The 19,683-nt window shown below is 55.0% G+C and overlaps 1 protein-coding gene across 3 annotated transcripts; it reads left to right on the forward strand.

The window, feature by feature from the left end:
• The first annotated feature begins 1,233 nt into the window (after positions 1 to 1,233).
• Positions 1,234 to 18,972, forward strand: KCNG1 (potassium voltage-gated channel modifier subfamily G member 1). 3 transcript variants are annotated; one of them, XM_036229285.1, is made up of 4 exons: positions 1,234 to 1,515; positions 3,146 to 3,177; positions 13,717 to 14,516; positions 17,622 to 18,972. In XM_036229285.1, the coding sequence occupies exons 3-4, from the start codon at positions 13,743 to 13,745 to the stop codon at positions 18,390 to 18,392; spliced, it is 1,545 nt and encodes a 514-aa protein (XP_036085178.1). In that variant the 5' UTR covers positions 1,234 to 1,515; positions 3,146 to 3,177; positions 13,717 to 13,742; the 3' UTR covers positions 18,393 to 18,972. The 3 variants fall into 3 exon arrangements, with proteins under 3 accessions (XP_036085178.1, XP_036085179.1, XP_015999254.1); XM_036229286.1 differs by lacking the exon at positions 1,234 to 1,515 and having other exon boundaries at positions 3,039 to 3,177; XM_016143768.2 differs by lacking the exons at positions 1,234 to 1,515; positions 3,146 to 3,177 and adding an exon at positions 4,105 to 4,380.
• The last annotated feature ends 711 nt before the right edge of the window (positions 18,973 to 19,683 follow it).

The following is a 19,683-nucleotide window of genomic DNA, read 5'->3' on the forward strand; positions in this document are numbered from 1 at the left end:
TCTACCCCAGCACACGGATCTGCTTCCATGCAATCTCCCTCCCCGAACTAACTCTTCTAGGGCCGGAAATGTGTCTTCCGTCTCCCAAGCTTGCTCGGTCCTTAACGAACACGTGTCCCATGATCCAATAAATGAAACCGAAGAACGAGAAGCAAGACATCAGAGAAGAAGGTGAACGGCCGCACTTCCGAAACTGAACCCTGCACCCAGGAAAAGGAAGCTGAGCGAGGGCTTCAGTGCTCACAGCATGCCGCGGCCGCGAACATTGGTGTTGGCACAGAGAACACCTCGCGTGGGGTGCTGAGGAAAGCACGGTGACATCCCATAATGACCGGAGTCAGCAAGGCCTAAACCAGCTCCCAACTCCCCCAGGGAGTGGACACCATGCGCCATCTATCAGAGCCCTGCTGGGTATCTTGGATCATTCTAGAATGAGAGTCAGGTATGAGCCTTCCCTGCATAGACGGTGCAGCGGAGAGGCTCAGGGCGTTGAGGGGACTTGTATGCAGTCACACAGCTAGCGTGGTGACACAGGCTGGACCAAAACCCAGGCCTCCTGTCTCCTCACCCTGCACTAGGAGCGGTGCTGGGGCTGGGGTGAGGCAGGCGGGACACTCCCCTGGGGAGCAAAATTTAAGGAGGTACCAAAAAGCTCGTTAATTGATAAATAACATTCCGATGCATTTTTTTTTTAAATCGAAACTAGTACAAAACAAATCCATGATGAGCGAAATATCAACTTTTAAAATAAAGACGTAGGTAAAGTTGGGCCCTTTGTATGCCTCACCTCCACCCACTGCGCGCTGATCTCCGCCCAGACCTGGAGTCCAGAGGTGACAATTGAAGGATACCCGAAAGAACTGTTTCTAGGCAAATCTATGGGACGGTCACTCCAGGCAGAAGGACAAAGGTTGCTTGGGGGATCCGAGGCACGAAAAGGAGGCTAAGTGCTTGGAGCAGAGAGACTGTGGAGAGGTGGCAGGCAAATTCACCCCATCCCCATTCCCACCGCGACTCACAGAGCTACACACATCCTACAACAAGCTGCACCCCCAGGCCCCCACCCTGCTCCCCACGCACACACACACAGTTAGATCCCCTGCCAGGAAAGCTAAGGAAGAAGATCCCACCCCCTACCCCAGACTCTCAGCCTAACTCCAACCGGTTATCTTGCAAAACAAAACAAAGCCTTTTCATCTCAAGGGAGAGGATGGATAAAAAAAAAAAAAATTGGACAGTTCTGAATAACCCTTCATGCCATAGAAAAACAACCCAGGACTTTATGACTTCCTGACAGTTGGTTATGAATGGGAAGGAGAGCATATTCTTAACCCGCTGACAGTGACTCCCTTTTAAGGTATTTCCTCGGGGCCAGAGACACCACATCCTTCTCTAGCCCCCAATACTAACAGCAGCTTGTTGTTCAGTGACAAACTTGGGCTTTGTGAGGTCAGACAGGCCTGGATTCAGATGCAGCTTTGCCGTTTATTCTGTGACCCTCAACGATTTATCAAGGTAAGAGGTCACGCTTCCAGGGGCCCAGAGGTAACTTAAAGGACACTTAAGTGATGCGGGCTGCAAGGCAAACGATAGACGAGAGGGAGGCGAGGACCCAGCGCCAAGCGCACTGCTGGCATAAGGGATGTCGGCCAGCTCTCCCAATGTTTCAAAAGAAAAAACTCATGCGAAATCTCCCAATTATTAAAGGTTGGCAACTAATTCAACATTTTTTAAAAAAAATTTTAACCCAGCAGGGCCCAATAAAACAGGTCTGCGAGCCAAAGCCCACCTACTGGCCCAGTGCGTGCCTCTGACGTCTACAAACTGCCCAGCAACCCGTCTGGCACCAGCGAGGTGCTCAGCGAGCGACCATCGCTCCCATCTTTCAGGAAAACTTTCTCAGGCATCGTCAACATCCATTTCCACACAACAGCTTGGGAAGGAATGCTTCTCAGGAGGAAATGGAAGATATGAAGAGCTGAAAATCTGGAAGACTCTGAAGGGAGGGAGGAACAGCGAAGAGGGAATTCCTTAAAAGGATTTAAAAGCATTTTATTGGACATAGTTTAGCACAAGTCAGGGATAAGATCAGACAGTAATTTAACTCCTGGGCACAGCAAGTGAGTCTGTGTATGTGGGGTGAATGGGGAGGAGCAGGGTGGAGGGAGGGATTGTCCTTGCTGATGGTCTCCACCCAGTGCTTCAGGGTCTTCTGTCCACGCGTCACCCCAACATTTGATGCACAGTGTTCTAATAGGCCCAGCTGGGGGACAGCCCCTCCCTAGATGTGCTCATAATGCCCAGCTGACCCTACACGATTGGAAGCAAGGCTTGAATCTCCCAGTGGATCCAGTAGCTCACGTGCTCTTGGAAGCCAGACTCAGCTTGGTTGAGTTTCGAGTCTTCAGCATCAGTGGTTCTCAAAGTGTGAGCCTCAGACCAGCAGCAGGGGCATCACTTGGGAAGTTGTGAGACAGGCAGGCCCCTTCCAAACCCACTGAATCAGCCACTCAGGGGCGGGGCCGACCATGGGGGTTTCACAAGGTCTCCAGAGGAGCTGGACGCACAACAAAGTGTGAGAACTCCTGCTGTGCATCCTCACCCTCTTGTCTTCAGCAAGTTCTAGGTCTCTCCGAGGTGACCAAGTCTATCCCATAGGACTATCCAGAGCGTTCCCCCAACATTTATTTCAGAAGCCTGGTCTGTCTGTGCCGGCAGTGTGGAAGATGCTGGGGAGAGCACACAGCCCTGGCCCTGACGGAGCTCGCCGTCTAGTGGGGAGACGACGATGAGCCAGGAAGAAGGATATAAACGCCAATTCGCAGCCGTCCCAGGAAGGCAGGGCCTGACCCTCCATGCAGAGCTGTGTCTCTCAAAGTGTACTCCAGGGACCACCTGACGGCCAAAGCCCACACAGCCGGGAGACCTCCGCTCCCACACACCCTCCCCAGTACCCCTGCTGTCCCCCAGACAGGCCTCGCTCTCTCCTGCTTCGGGGCCATTGCCTTTGATGTTCCATCCACCTGCGAAGCTCTCTTAACCAGACCTTCCAAAAAATCTCCTCGGTCAGGGCTCAGCGCGCCACCTTCTCACGGGTCTGTCTAAAGTGGCCTCTCTGCCTCACTCTGTACTCTTGCCTCAACAGTGTTCCTGGTCCTGCCCCTCCCCGGACAGAAGGTGAGTTCTTGGGGGCGGGTGTGGTGGCTTCCAAGGCACCTGTGAGCCAGGAGAAGGCCACAGGCGGGACCCGTGGAGCATTCTCCACGTCCCTTCTGGTTCTCTGGTGGTGGGAAAAGGCAGTAGAGATTAGACGGAAAAGAGGGAAGGGGGGTGACAGGCGAGCGACTCTGTGGCGCCCTCTGGGGCAGAGCCCTCCAACCCAACCCCCAGCAAAAGCGCGACTCGTACCAATTCTGAAGCGAGGCGTTGCTCCCAGCAGGCTGCCTGCGCACCGGACGCGGGCCCCCAGGCCTCAGGACCCGCGGGCGACGAGGCCACGCACACCTGGAGGGACGGGCACCTGGCCCGGCACGTGCTGTCTCTAAGGAGCCGGCTCTGCAAGGCGCCTGCAGTCCCTGGCCCACAGTGGCATGAGGGGCCGGCCCAAGGGCAACGGTGCACCCGGACCTCCAGGGAAAAGCACAAGTCGGGGCGCGTGCGGCCCCCAGAATGTTGAAGGGCGGGGAAAGCGCGGCCACGGGGCAGCGGGGCGTGGGGATTTCACGTGACGCGTGCGGACCCTGGGGCAGGGACGCCCGGGGTCCAGGAGCAGCGGCGCGCTTGAGACGCCAGGGAAAGCAGGAGCCAGGGCGCGCGACCCCTGGAGGCTGGCGCCGGGCGGAGCGCGGGAAGCACGCGGCGGGCGGCGCGGAGGCCGGCGCGCGGCGCGGGAAGCGGGAGAAGGTGGCGGCGCGGGGCGCGGCGCGCGTGCGGGCGGCGCCGGCCTCGGGAGGGGGCCTCGCGGGGCGCGGGGGCCCGGACGGCGGGGCCCGGCGTGTGCCGCCCCTGCCCGCGCGGCACGGCCGGGCGGGCGCCGCGCTCCCCGCCGCCGCCCCCTGCCTCCGCCCCGCGCTCAGTCCCCTCCCTCCGTCCCGCCTCCTCGCCGGCTCGTTCCCTCGGCTGCCGCCGCGCTGCGCTCCCCGCGCACACGGAGCCGGGAGGGGACCGAGAGGCAGAGGCGGCCGGCCCTGCGTCCGAGTGAGGGAGCCGAGCCCGAGCCGGGGGCCGAAGTTTGCCCGCCGCTCCGGGAGGCGGCGCGGGAGCCCCGGGCGGCCACCAGCCCCCTTTCCGCGTCCTCGCCCGGGACCCGCCGGCAGCCCGGGGGACGCCAGCCGCGCACCGGCCAACTCCGAGGCGGGGACGCCGCAACGGCAACTTGAGGTGGGAACTTTGCGGGGCTCCGCGGAGCCGCCGACCGGGTCGCGTTCGGGGGCAGCTGCACGAGGACGAGGCCCCGGGCTCCCCTGGCGGGACCCCAAAATCCGCCGAGTCGGTCGGCCGGGGCGACAGAGGACCCGGGTGCAGCCGCGAGTGGGGGCGTGGAGCGTGCTCGCCACAGTCACCGTGCGGGTCCGGCTTGTGTTCTTCCCGAGGGGTCCCGGGGTGCGACGTGCGGGACGTTCTCTGCCCCAAGAACCTGTTCCAGGGCGCGGGTAGGGGCGGCGCTTCCCGGCGGCGGCCGCGGTTTCTCTCCCCCTCGTGGGATCCCGGGAGGAAAGAGTGGGGAGGGGGGTGGAAGGGGGCGTCGATCACTCGCTCATTCACTCTATCCTCAGGCACGGAATGGAGGCTCGCACCACTGGGCCTTACTGAGTCATTCATTAACTCAACAAGCCTCTTACTGAGGGCCTACTGTGTGCTAGGCGCTAGGGATTCCGAGACAGCTCTATTCCCCCGGAGGCTCCAGCATCCGGTATGAAAGGAGACCCAAACTCAGGAAGGGGCTCAGCCTGGATGGATTGGAGTTTGGAGATGAGGAAAGAAAAGAGAGAAGTTCATTCATTCATAGACCAGACAAAGAGTGGTTGAGCACCTACTATGCGCAGCTCACCATGCCAGATGCCCATCATTCATTATTGCATTCATTTAATGACAGTTACTGAGGCACGTGCTGGGGAAAGCACAGTGAGGGAGGGGGATGGGGTGGGGAGCAGGACTGGGTGGGAGCCGGCTTGCAGTTTAGAGAAAAGTGGGAATTAAGACCCAGCCCCTCCCTTGATGAGGCCCCAGCCTGCGGAGGTGGCTCACTCCGGCAGCCCCTCTGTGTGTAAACAGAATGTCACTGGACAGGATGCAGAATGGTCTTTCCTCGGTCATCTAATGCATTCATTCTCAAGGGGAAAGGGTCTGGAACAGGTTCTTAGATCAGAAGAAAGGGTCTTTTTTAAGACCGGAGAAGTCAGGCTCCCACCACGGGGGTCTATGAGTGAGTTGTCTGGTTCAGCAGGTATTTGACAGAGCCCTTGCTACTATTATTAAGCACTTTAAGGGTGCCAGGCACCAAAGTCACCCAGGTCGATGACACAGACTTAGAGACCCCTTCACCGACACCTTGACAGAAGTGCAGGGGGAGGTGGGAGGAGGGGCCAGGAGCAGGAGCTGCTCCGATGCATTGGTGGTAGGGAGTAGGGGGAGGCTCCCGTCTCTGTGAACCTGAGCAGAGGTGTGGCACTGGGGTGTGTTTGATACCCACACACATGACTGCATCAGGGTCACTGTGGGGAGCCTCGCCAGAGCACATCTCCAAGGAGAGTTTGAGACCGACCTTGATGTTAGGGCCAGGGGAGGGGCGCATGGACTTCTCGGGCTCTGCCAGACCTGAGCTCCACCCCTGTGTCCTCCGTCTCTGAGCTCTGAGCGGGGATAGGAGCAAAAGTATCTTTGAAAGATGGACGAGGATGACCCCTGAGGATTGCCACCAGCAGTCGTTCCAGGGGAAAGATGTCTGTCGTGGGACATTCTCCGAGCCCACGGGGAACCGTGTGTTCTGGAAACCAGACAGCCTTGATTTCTGTTCCGAGGCTTGAAAACGCAGGCTGGAGGCTCCCTAGAGCCTGATTGGGGCAGATCCGGGAGCCCGGGTCCCACTACCACCTTGAATTCTCTGCACCAGATACATAGCTAGATCTGGCCAGAGGTGAAGGAGATGCCCCAGGGAACAAGAGCAGAGAGGTGTGTCCTGGATTCAGGGCTAAGGTACTCAAGCCGGGACTAAGGAATTAGCCCCTGTATTTGTGAAGAGTATCTTGGCTGGACGACCCTTTCTTCACATCCCCTTTCCTTATACACGATGAACAGTCAACATTTCTGGTTGCCAAAGATATAGGGGTCTGGGAATCCACTCTTGATTGACTCATTAAACCCAGAAATGGAGCCCCTGAGTGGAAAATGGCGGCTGGAAAAGCCACTCTAAATAGAATTAACGAAAAGGGAGAGGCAAGAAAGTCTAGCTGCAAGCACTCAATCACTGTTGGCCATTTTTATTATATAGCAGACTGTATTCGATTAACAAAATCAGGATATAAAGTGAATGTGCTACGGATAGGATCATAATTGAGCCTCCGGTTTTCCCCTGCTCTGCGGCGACTTTGCCTCCCACCCGACCATTCCCCAGGCCGGCGGGCAGGCGGGCAGGCGGGCAGGCACAGCCATGCCCTCCCTCCTGCCTTCCTCACCTCCCCAATGCGGCTCACCCCCGAGGCTGCAGCCTACTAAGAGACTGTATTTTCTAAGGAAAAAGAACTGAGGGATTGTTTAAGCAGGTGTCTGTCCTCTTCCTGCAGTCCCAAGGTCCCCGCTGCTCCCCCAACCCTGTTTCTCTGCTTACTCCTCGTTCCCAGATTTCACCCTGCAAGGAGGCAAATAGAAAAGGACCTTCTGGCTCGCACCCCAAAACACCTGCTGGTGGAAAGCAAATGTGCATTTGGTATTATTTTGTAGCAGCTCACTAGGGAGGCTCTGGAAACTACCTCTGTCTTTTTTATAGGGGGGACTCTGGCATGTTTTCTCATGTGGGGGCAGGTGGGGGATGGAGGAAGAGCCCAACTCCCCAAAAATATCCCCTTCCCCCTAGGAACTTGGGCCTCAGCTCAAAGGAATCAGGATCGAGGTCCACCATGATTAAATTGTGACAAGGATGGATGGCAGGTAGCTAAGAAAGACAGATTCTCCTCGTGGGGTACCGCGTCTCTGAGATCCAGCATGCAAGGACCTGGGCCAGGCTAATGGCTGGATTCATTTTGATTAGCATTTTAATTGGGGGTTAATGCAGCATAACCCGCCTCTGAGTCAGCCTAGCCAGGAGCCCTAACCCTGGCCGAGGAAGCCACACTGGCAGGGGAAGGGCAGCGTGGAGAGATCCATGGGGCACCCTCCCCACCAGCTCAGAGTTAGGGAATGACACAGGCTGAGAGGTGTGGTGTGAGAAAGAACCAACGGCCCAGGAGCTCAGGAAAAATATACCTGTCCTTTAGAAAGTGGCCTTGGAAGCTGTGTTAGAGTCCTACTGCCACATATTACCACCAATTCGGTGGCTTAAAACAATACAAATTTATTATCTTCCAGTTTTTGGAGATCAGAAGTCCAAAATGGGTCTCAGCGGACTAAAACCAGGAGCCAGCAGAGCTGTGTTCCTTCGGGGGAGAATCTGTTTCTTTGCCTTCTCCAGCGTCTGGAGGCTCCTGGCCCCACGTCACTCCAGCCTCTGCTTCTGCCATATCTCCTTCTCTGACCTTGACCCTCCTGTGATGATGACTGGGCCCGCCAGGCAGTCCAGGCTCATCTAAATCTTCTCCCCAAATCTCCCCACCTCGAGATCCTTCATTTAATCCCACCAGCAAAATCTCTTTGCTAATATATAAGGTAGCATATTCTCAGGTTCAGGGGATTATGATGTGGACGTCTTTGGGGGACCATCACTCCGCCTAGCATAGGGGGCTCCCTTGGCAGTTTATGTTGGCAGTTTATGTTACAACCCGACCCGGGAAGCCAACTAAGTGACTTCACTTCGGCTCCTGGTGAGAGGGAGAGCCAGCCCTGGAGTCCAGCCTCTGGAAGGTGTTTTCTGTTTCACAATCCTCCTCAAAGAAAGGAAATGAGAGGGGAGGGGTGGGGCGCGAGCTCGCTGCACAAAAGCCATTCTAGCAAACACAGCCCTTAGGATGGGTTGGACACAGCTCCAAGCGCTTACAAGGTGAGTGCAATGATTACCCCAGTTTATAGCTGAGGACACTCAGGCACAGAGAGGTAAGGTCATCTGCGTAGGGCTGCACGGCTAGTAAATGGTGAGCCAGGCAGCCTGGATCGGAGGCCCCACCACAGGAGAGCTCTTCCACCCCAGGCCCAAACAGCAACTCGGAATTTGACAAAACCTGAAGTTTTGTTGATTTCTCACTCCGTTCTTGTGCAAATGCATGACAGGAATAAAGATGTTTCCAACAGGAATAAAGATGCTTCCCCCAGCTGCGGGCAATCGCCTGCTTTTTCCTCATCCCCAAAGACCTTCCAAAAGCCTGTCAGTAGGAAATAGCCATAGAGACCCAGTCTTACTGTAAGTGGTAGAGACACGTCCCACCCCACCCCCACCAGAAACCAGTGATTCAGGACTGCAGTAAAATGCAGTCAGAGAGGCTCGGAGTCCCACAGACCAGAGTTTGCTTCTGGCTGCATTACTCAGCACCCGGGTCATTAGCGTTCCAAGCCTCAGTTTCCTCCTATATAAAATAGGGGAGCTGATGATGATGCCCGCCTCCAGGAAGAACAGGCTCACGCTCGGCGCCTGGCACTTGGCCTGCGATTCAAGGAGGCTGCGGCTGTTACTATTATCGCATTGCGCGTGTTCAGCCCCCTCTCCGCGTTCCCCCTTCCACTCAGGAGAGTGACAGAGGGCTCCGTCCTAAGGGATGGGCACAGGGTGGAGGAGCAGAGTCCCCTCCCGCTCCTTCCTCCTACCCCCCGGGCCCTGCACCCACACCTATCTATGGTCAGACCCTGACCACAGAGTGGCCTCTCCGCGGGGCTGCTACTCAGAGCTCCTTACGGTTTAAATGATCGTTTGTCTTTGGAAAAGTGTACTCAGGCTTCAGTCAGTGCTCGTGAACATCACCTTTCTCCCAAGAGGAAGGGAAAGCATTGCGTGGGAGTGTCAGCAGGTCTGTGGGCTCACCAAGGGGGACTCGATCAAGGCTTTCCTCTCCAACCAGAGAGTGTCCACCTCCTCCATGAAGCGCCCCAAACGGGGGACCCACAGAGCCTTCCAGAACCCCAGGGACATGGAGAAGTTGGACAAGGGACTCTATCAGAGCCCGGAGCAGCTAGCTCTTGCCCCCGCTGCCCCTGTTTGTGGCACCCTCTCCTCTCACATATGGGAGAACCTCTACGGGACCCTTCGGAATTCCCATTCCCAGGCCTGGCCCTCGGGCATTCTGCTCGCGAAGGTCTGGGGAGGGCCTGGGAATCTCGATCCCCACCGAGCACCCAGGGTGGTCCGGACCCCTGCTCTTCATTTTTCCTTTCTTACCTGGATTAAAGCCCCGAGCTGTGTTAGACGCAGCCTTTATGTGATGGCACTCTTCATCGTTGGCCTGTCCCCTTGGTCCCCTTCCCTGCCTCCCTTCCCAGGCACCCTCCCCATGGTTAATACAGATCCTTACATGTACGTGAGTCTATAAAATATGTAATGTGTGTGTGTGTTCATTTACATAAATAGCATAGAGCTATAAGCTTCTATTTCTTTTTCTACTCGGCACCATGTTCTTAAGATCTAAATGTGTTGCTAAACTTACATCTAGTTCATTGCTTCTGATTCCTGTGCCATCTACAGGAGTCCGCCATCTGCGTCTACCATGACTCACTTGTCCATCTCCCCACCCCACCCTGGAATGGGTGTTAGGGGACCTCCTAGCACCACCCACAACACAGGACACACGTTCTCGTACCTCGTTCCTCTTACATCCAATTCCCTAGAAGCAGATCCCGAGCCAAGGATTTGAGAGCAAAAAAGTTATTACCAACAGTACCTGCCAAGTCCCCTGCGGGCCCAGGTCTGGGAAATCTACCCGAGAGTGGGATTCCCGGGCCACAGAGCACCAGCACCCTCCATGTCCCTCAGCACCCCCGGTGGCTTTCCCAGAGGCTGTACCAGGCCACACTCCCTCCAGCAGTGAGCTCTGGGGTCAGACAGTGGTGAGTTCAGTCCCTCTGGATCAGGCCAAAGAAAGAGACACCCTTGGCTGGCGGAGCGGGAGAATGATCACACACACACACGGCTAATACTAATAGAGCAGGAATCCATTGCATGTCAGGTGTTGGGATAAGCATGTCACCATGTCATGCTTAGTCCTCACCACAACTCAAGGAGGCAGGAGCTATTCATATCCCCATTCTACAGATGAGACAGAGTCTCAGAGGTCACACAGGACTTGCCCAAAGTCACAGTGACTGACTGGCCTTGAACCCAGGTCTCTTGATTTCAGAGCTAGTGGGCTCTTCAGCTTCCGGCAAAATCAGTGTAATCCACCACACCCTAGAAGTGACTGACCTAACGCTGCAGAGAAATTCCAAAAGACCAGATATTTTTGTGAGAGTATCAGGCTGGGTGAAAAGTCGTGTTCTTTTCCAGAAGCAGGATTTTGAGGCCTGTTTGATTTACGACCTTCACTCCTGACTGTAGAGCCTGGCATGCGGAGCCATCCCCCCAACATCCATCAGACTGGGTGCAAGGAGAAGCATGCCATTCTTCCTTTAGCAAATTCCAGGGTCTGGCCCTCCCCAGGACTCGGGCCTACCACGCGCAGAGCGGCCTGAACGAAGCACGTTTTTCCGCTTCTCCATCCTAAACCGTCTGCTGAGACAGGGTCGCTTTCTACGTGGGATGCCGTGGCTTTCCGTCACAACCAACGCAAGGCATGAGAGAAAGAAAGGGGGGATCGCTAATTGGGGGAGCTTTCTGCTGGAAGGAGCGTGGGGAGGGTTGAAAGAAGAAATCCCTCAAGAGAATTGGGGATTACAGCCGTGGGGTTTCACGAGCGGCCTCCTGAGAGGAATGTTCCTTTGCCTCCATCACCATTCTCGCCAGACGGAATGTCACTTTTCCTCTTGTCTTTGGTGGCAAAGAAACAGCCACCAAAGATACAGCAGCAGAGCTGGAAAGCAGCATCACTGATGGGAAGTGTCCCAAAGGGACCCTTCTCTCTCCTCTGGGAGTTTCTCGCAGGCTTTGCCTGAGAAGGTGGATGGGTTCCCATTTTAGGTAAAATTAAGAAACGTCCTCAACGCTTTAAAATCAAGTCATTTTTGTTTCAAACACAGGTATACTCTAGTTTTCTAAAACCCAATCTGTGAAACTAGCTTCCTCCAAAGATAAATGAGTGGAGTGAGGATTTGCTTTGGTAGAATAATTCCTATTAGGAAGGATCCCCTTTCCAACGTGGAAACCCCCCTCCCCGGGGATTCAACACTTTCTCATCCATACAGGTTGTGTGTGTGTGTGTGTATGTGTGTGTGTGTGTATGTGCGCGCGCGTGTGCGTGTGTGTGCATGTGTGTGTTTTCCCTGAATTTATCCAGGGCAGAGATTGACACTCGGGTATTGGAAATTGGTTTCCGTGTGGAATTGACAGACTTGCCTCTATGGAGCATGGGGTCGGGCAGGGGGGTAGTAGGGATGATGATTCCAAAAAGCGAAATAGCAGACTCATTACTTTTCTACGGATTGGCTTGATTCTGGAGAGCTCCGTTGCTATCATCTAGGGGTCTCAAACTCCAATGCCTACAGGGGCCAGGAAGGAAATACGGATGAGTGAAATATATCGGGAACACAGCACTAAGAGCTGGGGAGGGTGGTGGGCGGCGGCATGCACGCCCCGCCTAAGGCGGACAGTCACTTCTCAGCTGGAATTTGGGCCAAATGTTACCAGATAGTCTGTTTCCCCCCCCCCCAAGAGAAACCAAGAATATGAATTTTTACTTGAATATTCTTCATTTTGTAAAATCTTCTCCAAGCCAGGCAAACTATCTGTGAACCAAATTCAGCCCACGAGCTATGAATGAATAAGCAATCTCATTCGAGAAGCGCAAACCCTCAGCTTTGAGGGTTGAGAAGGAAGGAGTCTGTGTAAGCTGAGATTTCGACCTCAGTTTCTCAGAAGCACCTTCGTCACGCTGGCCTTACCAGCAGAAAATGGACCTATTGGGCGAGCACTTCTCTGAGCTCGAAGGCTGCTGGGCACAGGGATTGAGAGATGAGTAAAGTACAGTTCTTCCCCCAGGGAGCAAGTGGTCTAATAAAGGAGCCAGGCTTGCACACAGATAATTCTAAAACTGGGTGATAAGTGCAGTGAAGATAAGTGTACCAAGAAAGAGGGCGGGTGGAGCTTGATTTAGCTGGAAGAGGCAAGGAGGGCTTCCTGGAGGAGTGAACATACCTGTCCAGTTCACCCCTCAAGATAATGTTTTGCTGATTCGTGAGCAAACATGGCACTATTGTCATTATCATGAATTTCTTTGAACATTGCCTCTCATCTATGACAAATGACATGGGTTTTCCAGTTATGGGAGCATTACAAGGTGTCCCTTCAAGATAAACATGAATAGTAATAATAGACAACAATTATTGAGTGCCTGCTATGTGCCTGGCGCTATATTAAGTGCTGTTATGTATGTAATTCATTGAATCATCTTGATAATTCTGTGAAGTAGGTCCTATGGTTATACCCATTTCACAGATAAGGAAACTGACACACATCAAAGTTGAATAACTTGCTGGGGCCACGAGGCTCCAAAGTCTATGCTCGTAACCCTTTGGCACTATGGACATTGCAGTCCAGATAATTCTCTGTTGTGGGGTCTGGCCTGGGCGTTGTACGGTGTTTAACGGCATCCTTGGCCTCAGTAGCATCCACCAGACGTGACAATTAAAAGTGCCTCCAAACATTGCCACATGTCCCCTGGGAGACAAAATTGGCCCTGATGAGAACCACTGGTCTACACCAAACCTTTCCGAGCTAAATAAATACAAAAAAAAAAAAAAAAAAAAAATGGAGCTACTGTGCAATAAATGTTAAATAAATAATAGCACAGATGTTGCGTGACAGCCCACTAGCATGTCAGCTCCGGGGGTCAGGGGCCGCGCCTGATTCTGTGCATGGCTGCGCATCACCGGTGCGTAAAGCAGCACTCAGTAAATTTTCGTGGGATAAACGAGGTGAGTGTGGCAGAGTCGTGAAGTTCAGGACCCCGAATGACAGTGCTGCTGTGTTCACTCTTAGGTGAATGTCTCAGCTCGGGCTGCTATGACCAAGTCCCTAGACTGGGTGGCTCACACAACACGCATTGACTGCTCTGCTCGCAGTTCCGGAGGCTGGAAGTCAGCGACCAGGGTGCCAGTGCGATCGTGCTCCCATGAGGACCCGCTTCCCAGCCGGTCGATGGCAGCCTCCTCACTATGCCCTCGTGGGAGGGGGCGGGCGGGGGAGCGGGCTCTGGTGTCCCTTCCTCTCCTTATACGAGCACTCATCCCATCCTGAGGACCCCACCACCCTCATGACCTCATCTACACCTAACCACCTCCCACCGCGGACACAGCCCATTGGAGGTTAGAGCTTCCCCCTATGGATCTGGGGCACACCACTCAGTCCCTGTCGGCAAATATCTGCGGTCAGCGTGGTCCGCTAAGACTCAGGAGTCACTGAGGTCTTTTCCTCCCTTCTCCCCCACCCAGGCCCGAGAGGGATGTGAAGGCCCAAAATGACCCTCTTACCCGGAGACAATTCTGATTACGACTACAGCGCCCTGAGCTGCACCTCGGACGCCTCCTTCCACCCGGCCTTCCTTCCGCAGAGCCAGTCGCTGAAGGGCGTCTTCTACCGCCGTGCCCAGCGGCTGCGGCCGCAGGACGAGCCCCGGCCGGGTGGCCCGCCCGAGGACCGCCGGCGGCGGATCATCATCAACGTGGGCGGCATCAAGTACTCGCTGCCCTGGACCACGCTCGAGGAGTTCCCGCTGACACGGCTGGGCCAGCTCAAGGCCTGCACCAACTTCGACGACATCCTCAACGTGTGCGACGACTACGACGTAACCTGCAACGAGTTCTTCTTCGACCGCAACCCGGGGGCCTTCGGCACCATCCTGACCTTCCTGCGGGCGGGCAAGCTGCGGCTGCTGCGCGAGATGTGCGCCCTGTCCTTCCAGGAGGAGCTGCTCTACTGGGGCATCGCCGAGGACCACCTGGACGGCTGCTGCAAGCGCCGCTACCTGCAGAAGATGGAGGAGTTCGCGGAGATGGTGGAGCGGGAGGACGAGGATGACCCCCTGGACAGCGAGGACCATGACAGCGAGGGCCCCTCCGAGGCCGAGGGCCGCCTGGGCCGCTGCATGCGGAGGCTGCGCGACATGGTGGAGAGGCCACACTCGGGGCTGCCCGGCAAGGTGTTCGCCTGCCTCTCGGTTCTCTTTGTCACTGTCACTGCGGTCAACCTCTCCATCAGCACTTTGCCCAGCCTGAGGGAGGAGGAAGAGCAGGTAAGAGCCCACAGTCGTGTGTGGGGAGCCTCGCTACAGTGGGACAAAGCAGTCTGCTAGGCCATCTCCTCCCAGAAGTCGGGCATCCTTCACTGCACACACTCTCACCGCCTCCAGGACGCCTTCCCTGACTGCGCGCTGGCTGCGTAGTATCCCCAGTCCTCCCGACACCATGTTCCCATGTGCTTGTCCACCTCCACATTCAAGTATGAGCTCCATGCCTGTCCTGGTCCCCACTGTTCCCCCGGTGTCTAGAATATCCAGAACGCCAAGGCACTCCTCCACTCTGCTGAATGAATGAATGAATGAATGAATGAATGAGTGAGTGAGTGAATAAATGGATGACGTGGTTTACGATGTGCCGGGCCCTGAGCTAAGCACATGACATATGTCATCAAAATTTACCTCAGCAACTTAAGTCCTTTCTCAACCTTCCTAATTCCCTCGTATAAAAATATTCTCAGAAACGTTTTCTCTGTCCTGAACGTAATTTTCATTGCTAGGTACGGGTGTGTGTACGCGTGTCTTCAGATAGTGAGCATTTCTTTGTGTTAAATAAGAGGACACATGTAAAGTGTTTACGCCAGGGCCCGACACTGGGTGTGTGCTCGATGCTCGCTTAGCAGGCAGCGAAACGGAGCCGGTGTGGGCTGCGGCCGTGTGTGTAACACGCCTATCTTCTCTGCGAGTCTTCCAACGACCCTGTACGGTAGGTGTTCTCACGCCCACTTAACGGATGAGAACACTGAGGCGGAGCGGCTTGCGCGGACCCAGGTCCGAGTCCGAATTCTCTGTTCTTATACGTGGAAGTGTGGGTTCCACCCGGCAACCTGGGACCTAATACAACCCCACGAAAGTGTGTGATTGGCCCACACCATCCTTCCGAAATGTTGACTTGGTTGCCAGCGTGGAAGAGTAAGGTGTTTTTCATTTAAAATTCAAACTCCCAGCTTCTCTTAAAAATCTGTCCTGGCCTGCCACCCCACATGGCATCTCTCAGGGGGAGCCAAGTCCACAGGACAGTTGCTTCCCAATCCAGCCTCCTTTTATGTGAGACCCTTGGGCCCGAGTTGGGTCCCCTTCCCCACACATGGGAGAAGTTTCAAGACACACCAAAAGGTTCAGTCAGGTACCAGTTGTGCCAGCAGTGGAGAAGTAGATACGGCGATATGAACCGAATATAAATATCATGCCGGCTAGCATTTATTGAGCGCTGGCTGTGTACCCTGCACCTAGTGCTGTACTTGCGCTCTCTAGTTGAACCTTGGAGCTACTCACCACGTGAGGGTTTTTCCACGTGCATATTTTCCAGAAGAAGTAGCCATACTGTTGCATTTACAACCCACAAAGGGTTTCCAGCACTTTTTTACATATTGAATTTTTAGAGTGAGTATTAGGAAAACAGCACTCAACCAGTAAAGTTAACGTTTGATAAGCCAAAGGGGTAGTGATGAAAAGGGCGGGGCTGGAGCCAGACGGCCCGAATTAGACTCTCCTTTCCTCCCCTCTGGCTGTGTATCTGTAGGCAAGTTACTTAACCTCTCTGTGTCTCTTCACTGGTCCAAGGGGTTATGAACAGACCCACCCAGGGTGTTGTGTGGGTTCAGTGAGTGAAGAGATTGGAACAATGCCCAGCCCAGGAGTGTGCAGGAAGTCCTAACTATCAGGGTTATAATCAGCTGCCAAAAAAAAAAAGGCAGGACATGCTCATCATTTGAGACCTGTCTGGAAGTACCTGCATACAAATTTCATTTTAGCTCCAACATAGGCAATCGTGATTTCATCAGGAAAATACTAATAAAGCCACTGTTTTCTTCAACTTCTGACAATTGCTTTTTTAAAAAAATCATACCTGGCCTAGTGCTCTCTTCGGCAGTACATGTAATAATATCTGGCCTTTTCCCGGATTCAGTGAAAATACTGTTCTTCGACTTCATTTTGGGGACCAGTGAGGTTCACTGTTTCACTTCCTCCTGGAGCACATGTTTGAGTGCCTGCCATATTCAGGTACCACAAGGGAGTCGTGGTAACCAGCCTCAGGGAGCTTCAAGTCTAATGGAGGGGGGACAGCGATACCCCTGTGGCCATAAGTGGGAGCCACAGCCAAGGAGGCTTTTGTAAGAGGCCCACCAACTATGCTAGGCATACTTGGAGGGGGTACACTCCGAGAAGGCTTCCCAGAGGAGGGGGCTTTCCAGCCCAGAGGACCTCACAGCCCGGCCAACTATTGGTTAATCTCTCCAGCCTCTGACCTATTTCTAGAGAGAGAGAGCTCTCAGAACAGGACTCACAGAACCCAGGACCCAGCAAGCTGCCCCAGGCTAGAGTCATTCACGCCTTCCCTCTCCGATGTAGGCCCTTCGAGCTCGAGGTCCAAAACCACTAGAGACAGCCGACCATCCAATGTCTCTCATGTTCTAGCGAGACAAGTGGCAGCCCACGTGCCAACCGTAGCACACAGATGCGTTCGAGAGGCCCGTAAAGTGTTTTCTTTGTACTGAATTAGCACAACATTGAAAACCCAGGAGATTTCATGTAAAGCTCGATATCCAGCTTCTCTTGAACACGTCCATGAAGCAATCTCAAGACTGAATTATTGATCAGGGGCAGCGATCGGGGTGGGGGCGCTGATCAGGGCGGCTGCTCCCTCCAGCCGGCCTCCACCCCGCCTGGCCTTCCTTTGTCAACCCTGCCTAAATGCCAGTCCGGTGCTCTTCTATCCATCCCGGTAACAAATGTGAATTTATCGCCTGTCGCATGCCGGACCTCTGTAGGCGCTTAGGGTCCCAGCAGTGGACAAACTGCCCCATCCTGTGGGACTACGGTCTGCTGGAGGAGAAGTGTGAGGGGCAGAGAAAGACAGTAGACACAACAAGTAAGTAACTTACAGAGCATACTAAAAGACGATGAGAGCTACGAACAAATAACATACGAGGGGAATCAAGGTTCAGGGAAAAGGGAAGGGTGGTTTTTAAATGGGGGTGTCGCAGAGGCCTCCCTAAGAAGGGGGTATTGGAACAAAGAGCTGGAGGGAGGAGGGCAGGGCTCGGTGCTCCTTGCTGGCGGGACCGCTGACCTTTCCGCTACGTCTCCCCTCTCTCCCAGGGCCAGTGCTCCCAGATGTGCCACAACGTCTTCATCGTGGAGTCGGTGTGCGTGGGCTGGTTCTCCCTCGAGTTCGTCCTGCGGCTCATCCAGGCGCCCAGCAAGTTTGCCTTCCTGCGGAGCCCACTGACCTTGATCGACCTGGTGGCCATCCTGCCCTACTACATCACCCTGCTGGTGGACGGCGCCGCCTCGGGCCGCCGCAAGACAGGCACGGGCAACAGCTACCTGGACAAGGTGGGGCTGGTGCTGCGGGTCCTGCGGGCACTGCGCATCCTGTATGTCATGCGCCTGGCCCGCCACTCCCTGGGGCTGCAGACGCTAGGGCTGACGGCCCGCCGCTGCACCCGCGAGTTCGGGCTCCTGCTGCTCTTCCTCTGCGTGGCCATTGCCCTCTTCGCCCCGCTCCTCTATGTCATCGAGAACGAGATGGCCGACAGCCCCGAGTTCACCAGCATCCCCGCCTGCTACTGGTGGGCCGTCATCACCATGACGACTGTGGGCTATGGAGACATGGTGCCCAGGAGCACGCCGGGCCAGGTGGTGGCGCTCAGCAGCATCCTTAGCGGCATCCTCCTCATGGCCTTCCCCGTGACCTCCATCTTCCACACCTTCTCCCGCTCCTACCTGGAGCTCAAGCAGGAGCAGGAGAGGGTGATGTTCCGTAGGGCCCAGTTCCTCATCAAAACCAAGTCGCAGCTCAGTGGCATGTCCCAGGACAGTGACATCTTGTTCGGAAGTGCCTCCTCAGACACCAGAGACAAGAACTGAGCCGAGGACACACCCCACCACCGCCGCCGCCAGGACACCCCCAGCCCTGTCTGTCCTCTGCGGCTTGAAGCTATTACCATCACTGCGCAGCCTCCAGAGGCACGCACCGCCGAGCGCGGCCCCGGCATCGGACTGGCGAGAACCACACCCCAGGCAGGACGTCCGCAGCACCCGCAGAGGGCTCCCTGTCCCTCCCACGCCGGAAGTGAAGCAGAGCTGGTCGTGAGCCCGGCACACAGCCCTGACCCCGCCCCCCCACATCCACCCCAGCCCCCAAGCCTGTTTCCCCCCAACAGGAGAGGGCTTGTTTTTTTCCACCATGTAAATAACATGCCAGCAAAGACCTGCCTTATGGGTCCGCCTAGAGAAAAAGAAATACAACCGGCCACAGCAACGTGTCTGTCTTTAATGTGGATCACATGCAATTAAAGAAAACCAAGGAAAAGGAGAGAAAATCCTTCCACTGGGGCTCTCAAAAAACTGTTTTCCAGCAGAGCCAGCCAGCACAGGCGCAGGAAGTAAAAGAGCCTGTTCACTGAGTTCTCTCGGGCCTCATGGAGCCCAGTGGGGTTGAAGGGAGAGGGAGAAATTGGGGAAATTGCCAACAAATACTGCATTCTCTCTACCTCCCTCCCCCCCCCCCTCCGCCTCCTCCTCCTCCTCCTCCTCCTCCTCCTCCTCCTCCTCCTCCTCCTCCTCCTCCTCCTCCTCCTCCTCCTCCTTCTTCTCTCTCTCTGGCTCCTCCCACCTCCCGGCCTCTCCTTCTCCCTTTTTCCTTCTCTTTCATCCTCTATCCTCCCTTTGTGCACCTTCAGGCCTGTAGCCTCAAACTGTGGCCACAAGGCACCCCTAACAGTTGAGTCCACACCAAGTATTGCTGACTACAAAGGTGAAATCACTTCATTTTTAACGAACGGTGTCTATTTTTAATTCTATTCTACATACTTAATATTTGGGGGGGGGGGAATCCTTTAACTCATGTACCTATATCTACATCTAAACATTGAATGAGGTCAATGGCTTTGGGAAGATGGGCCGTGGCTCCCTGGGTAGTCTGAGAAGCACAGTCTGAAACACGTATTTTGGTATCCCCAAAGACCCACCTGACCGGGAACACCTCCCGACCCTATGTAGTGTGGACAACCCACAGCAGAGGGAACCCCGAGCCAGCCCAGCAGCAGAAAGCACAGCCCTAAAACCAATCTGGTCATGTCACAGGGTCGCCCTGCCTAAATCTGCCAGAGGCTGTCGATCACATTGAGAACAAAACCACATGCCTGGACTCCGCCCC

This window comes from Rousettus aegyptiacus, unplaced genomic scaffold, assembly GCF_014176215.1.
Source record: "Rousettus aegyptiacus isolate mRouAeg1 unplaced genomic scaffold, mRouAeg1.p scaffold_m13_p_12, whole genome shotgun sequence".
Classification (NCBI taxonomy): Eukaryota; Metazoa; Chordata; class Mammalia; order Chiroptera; family Pteropodidae; genus Rousettus; species Rousettus aegyptiacus.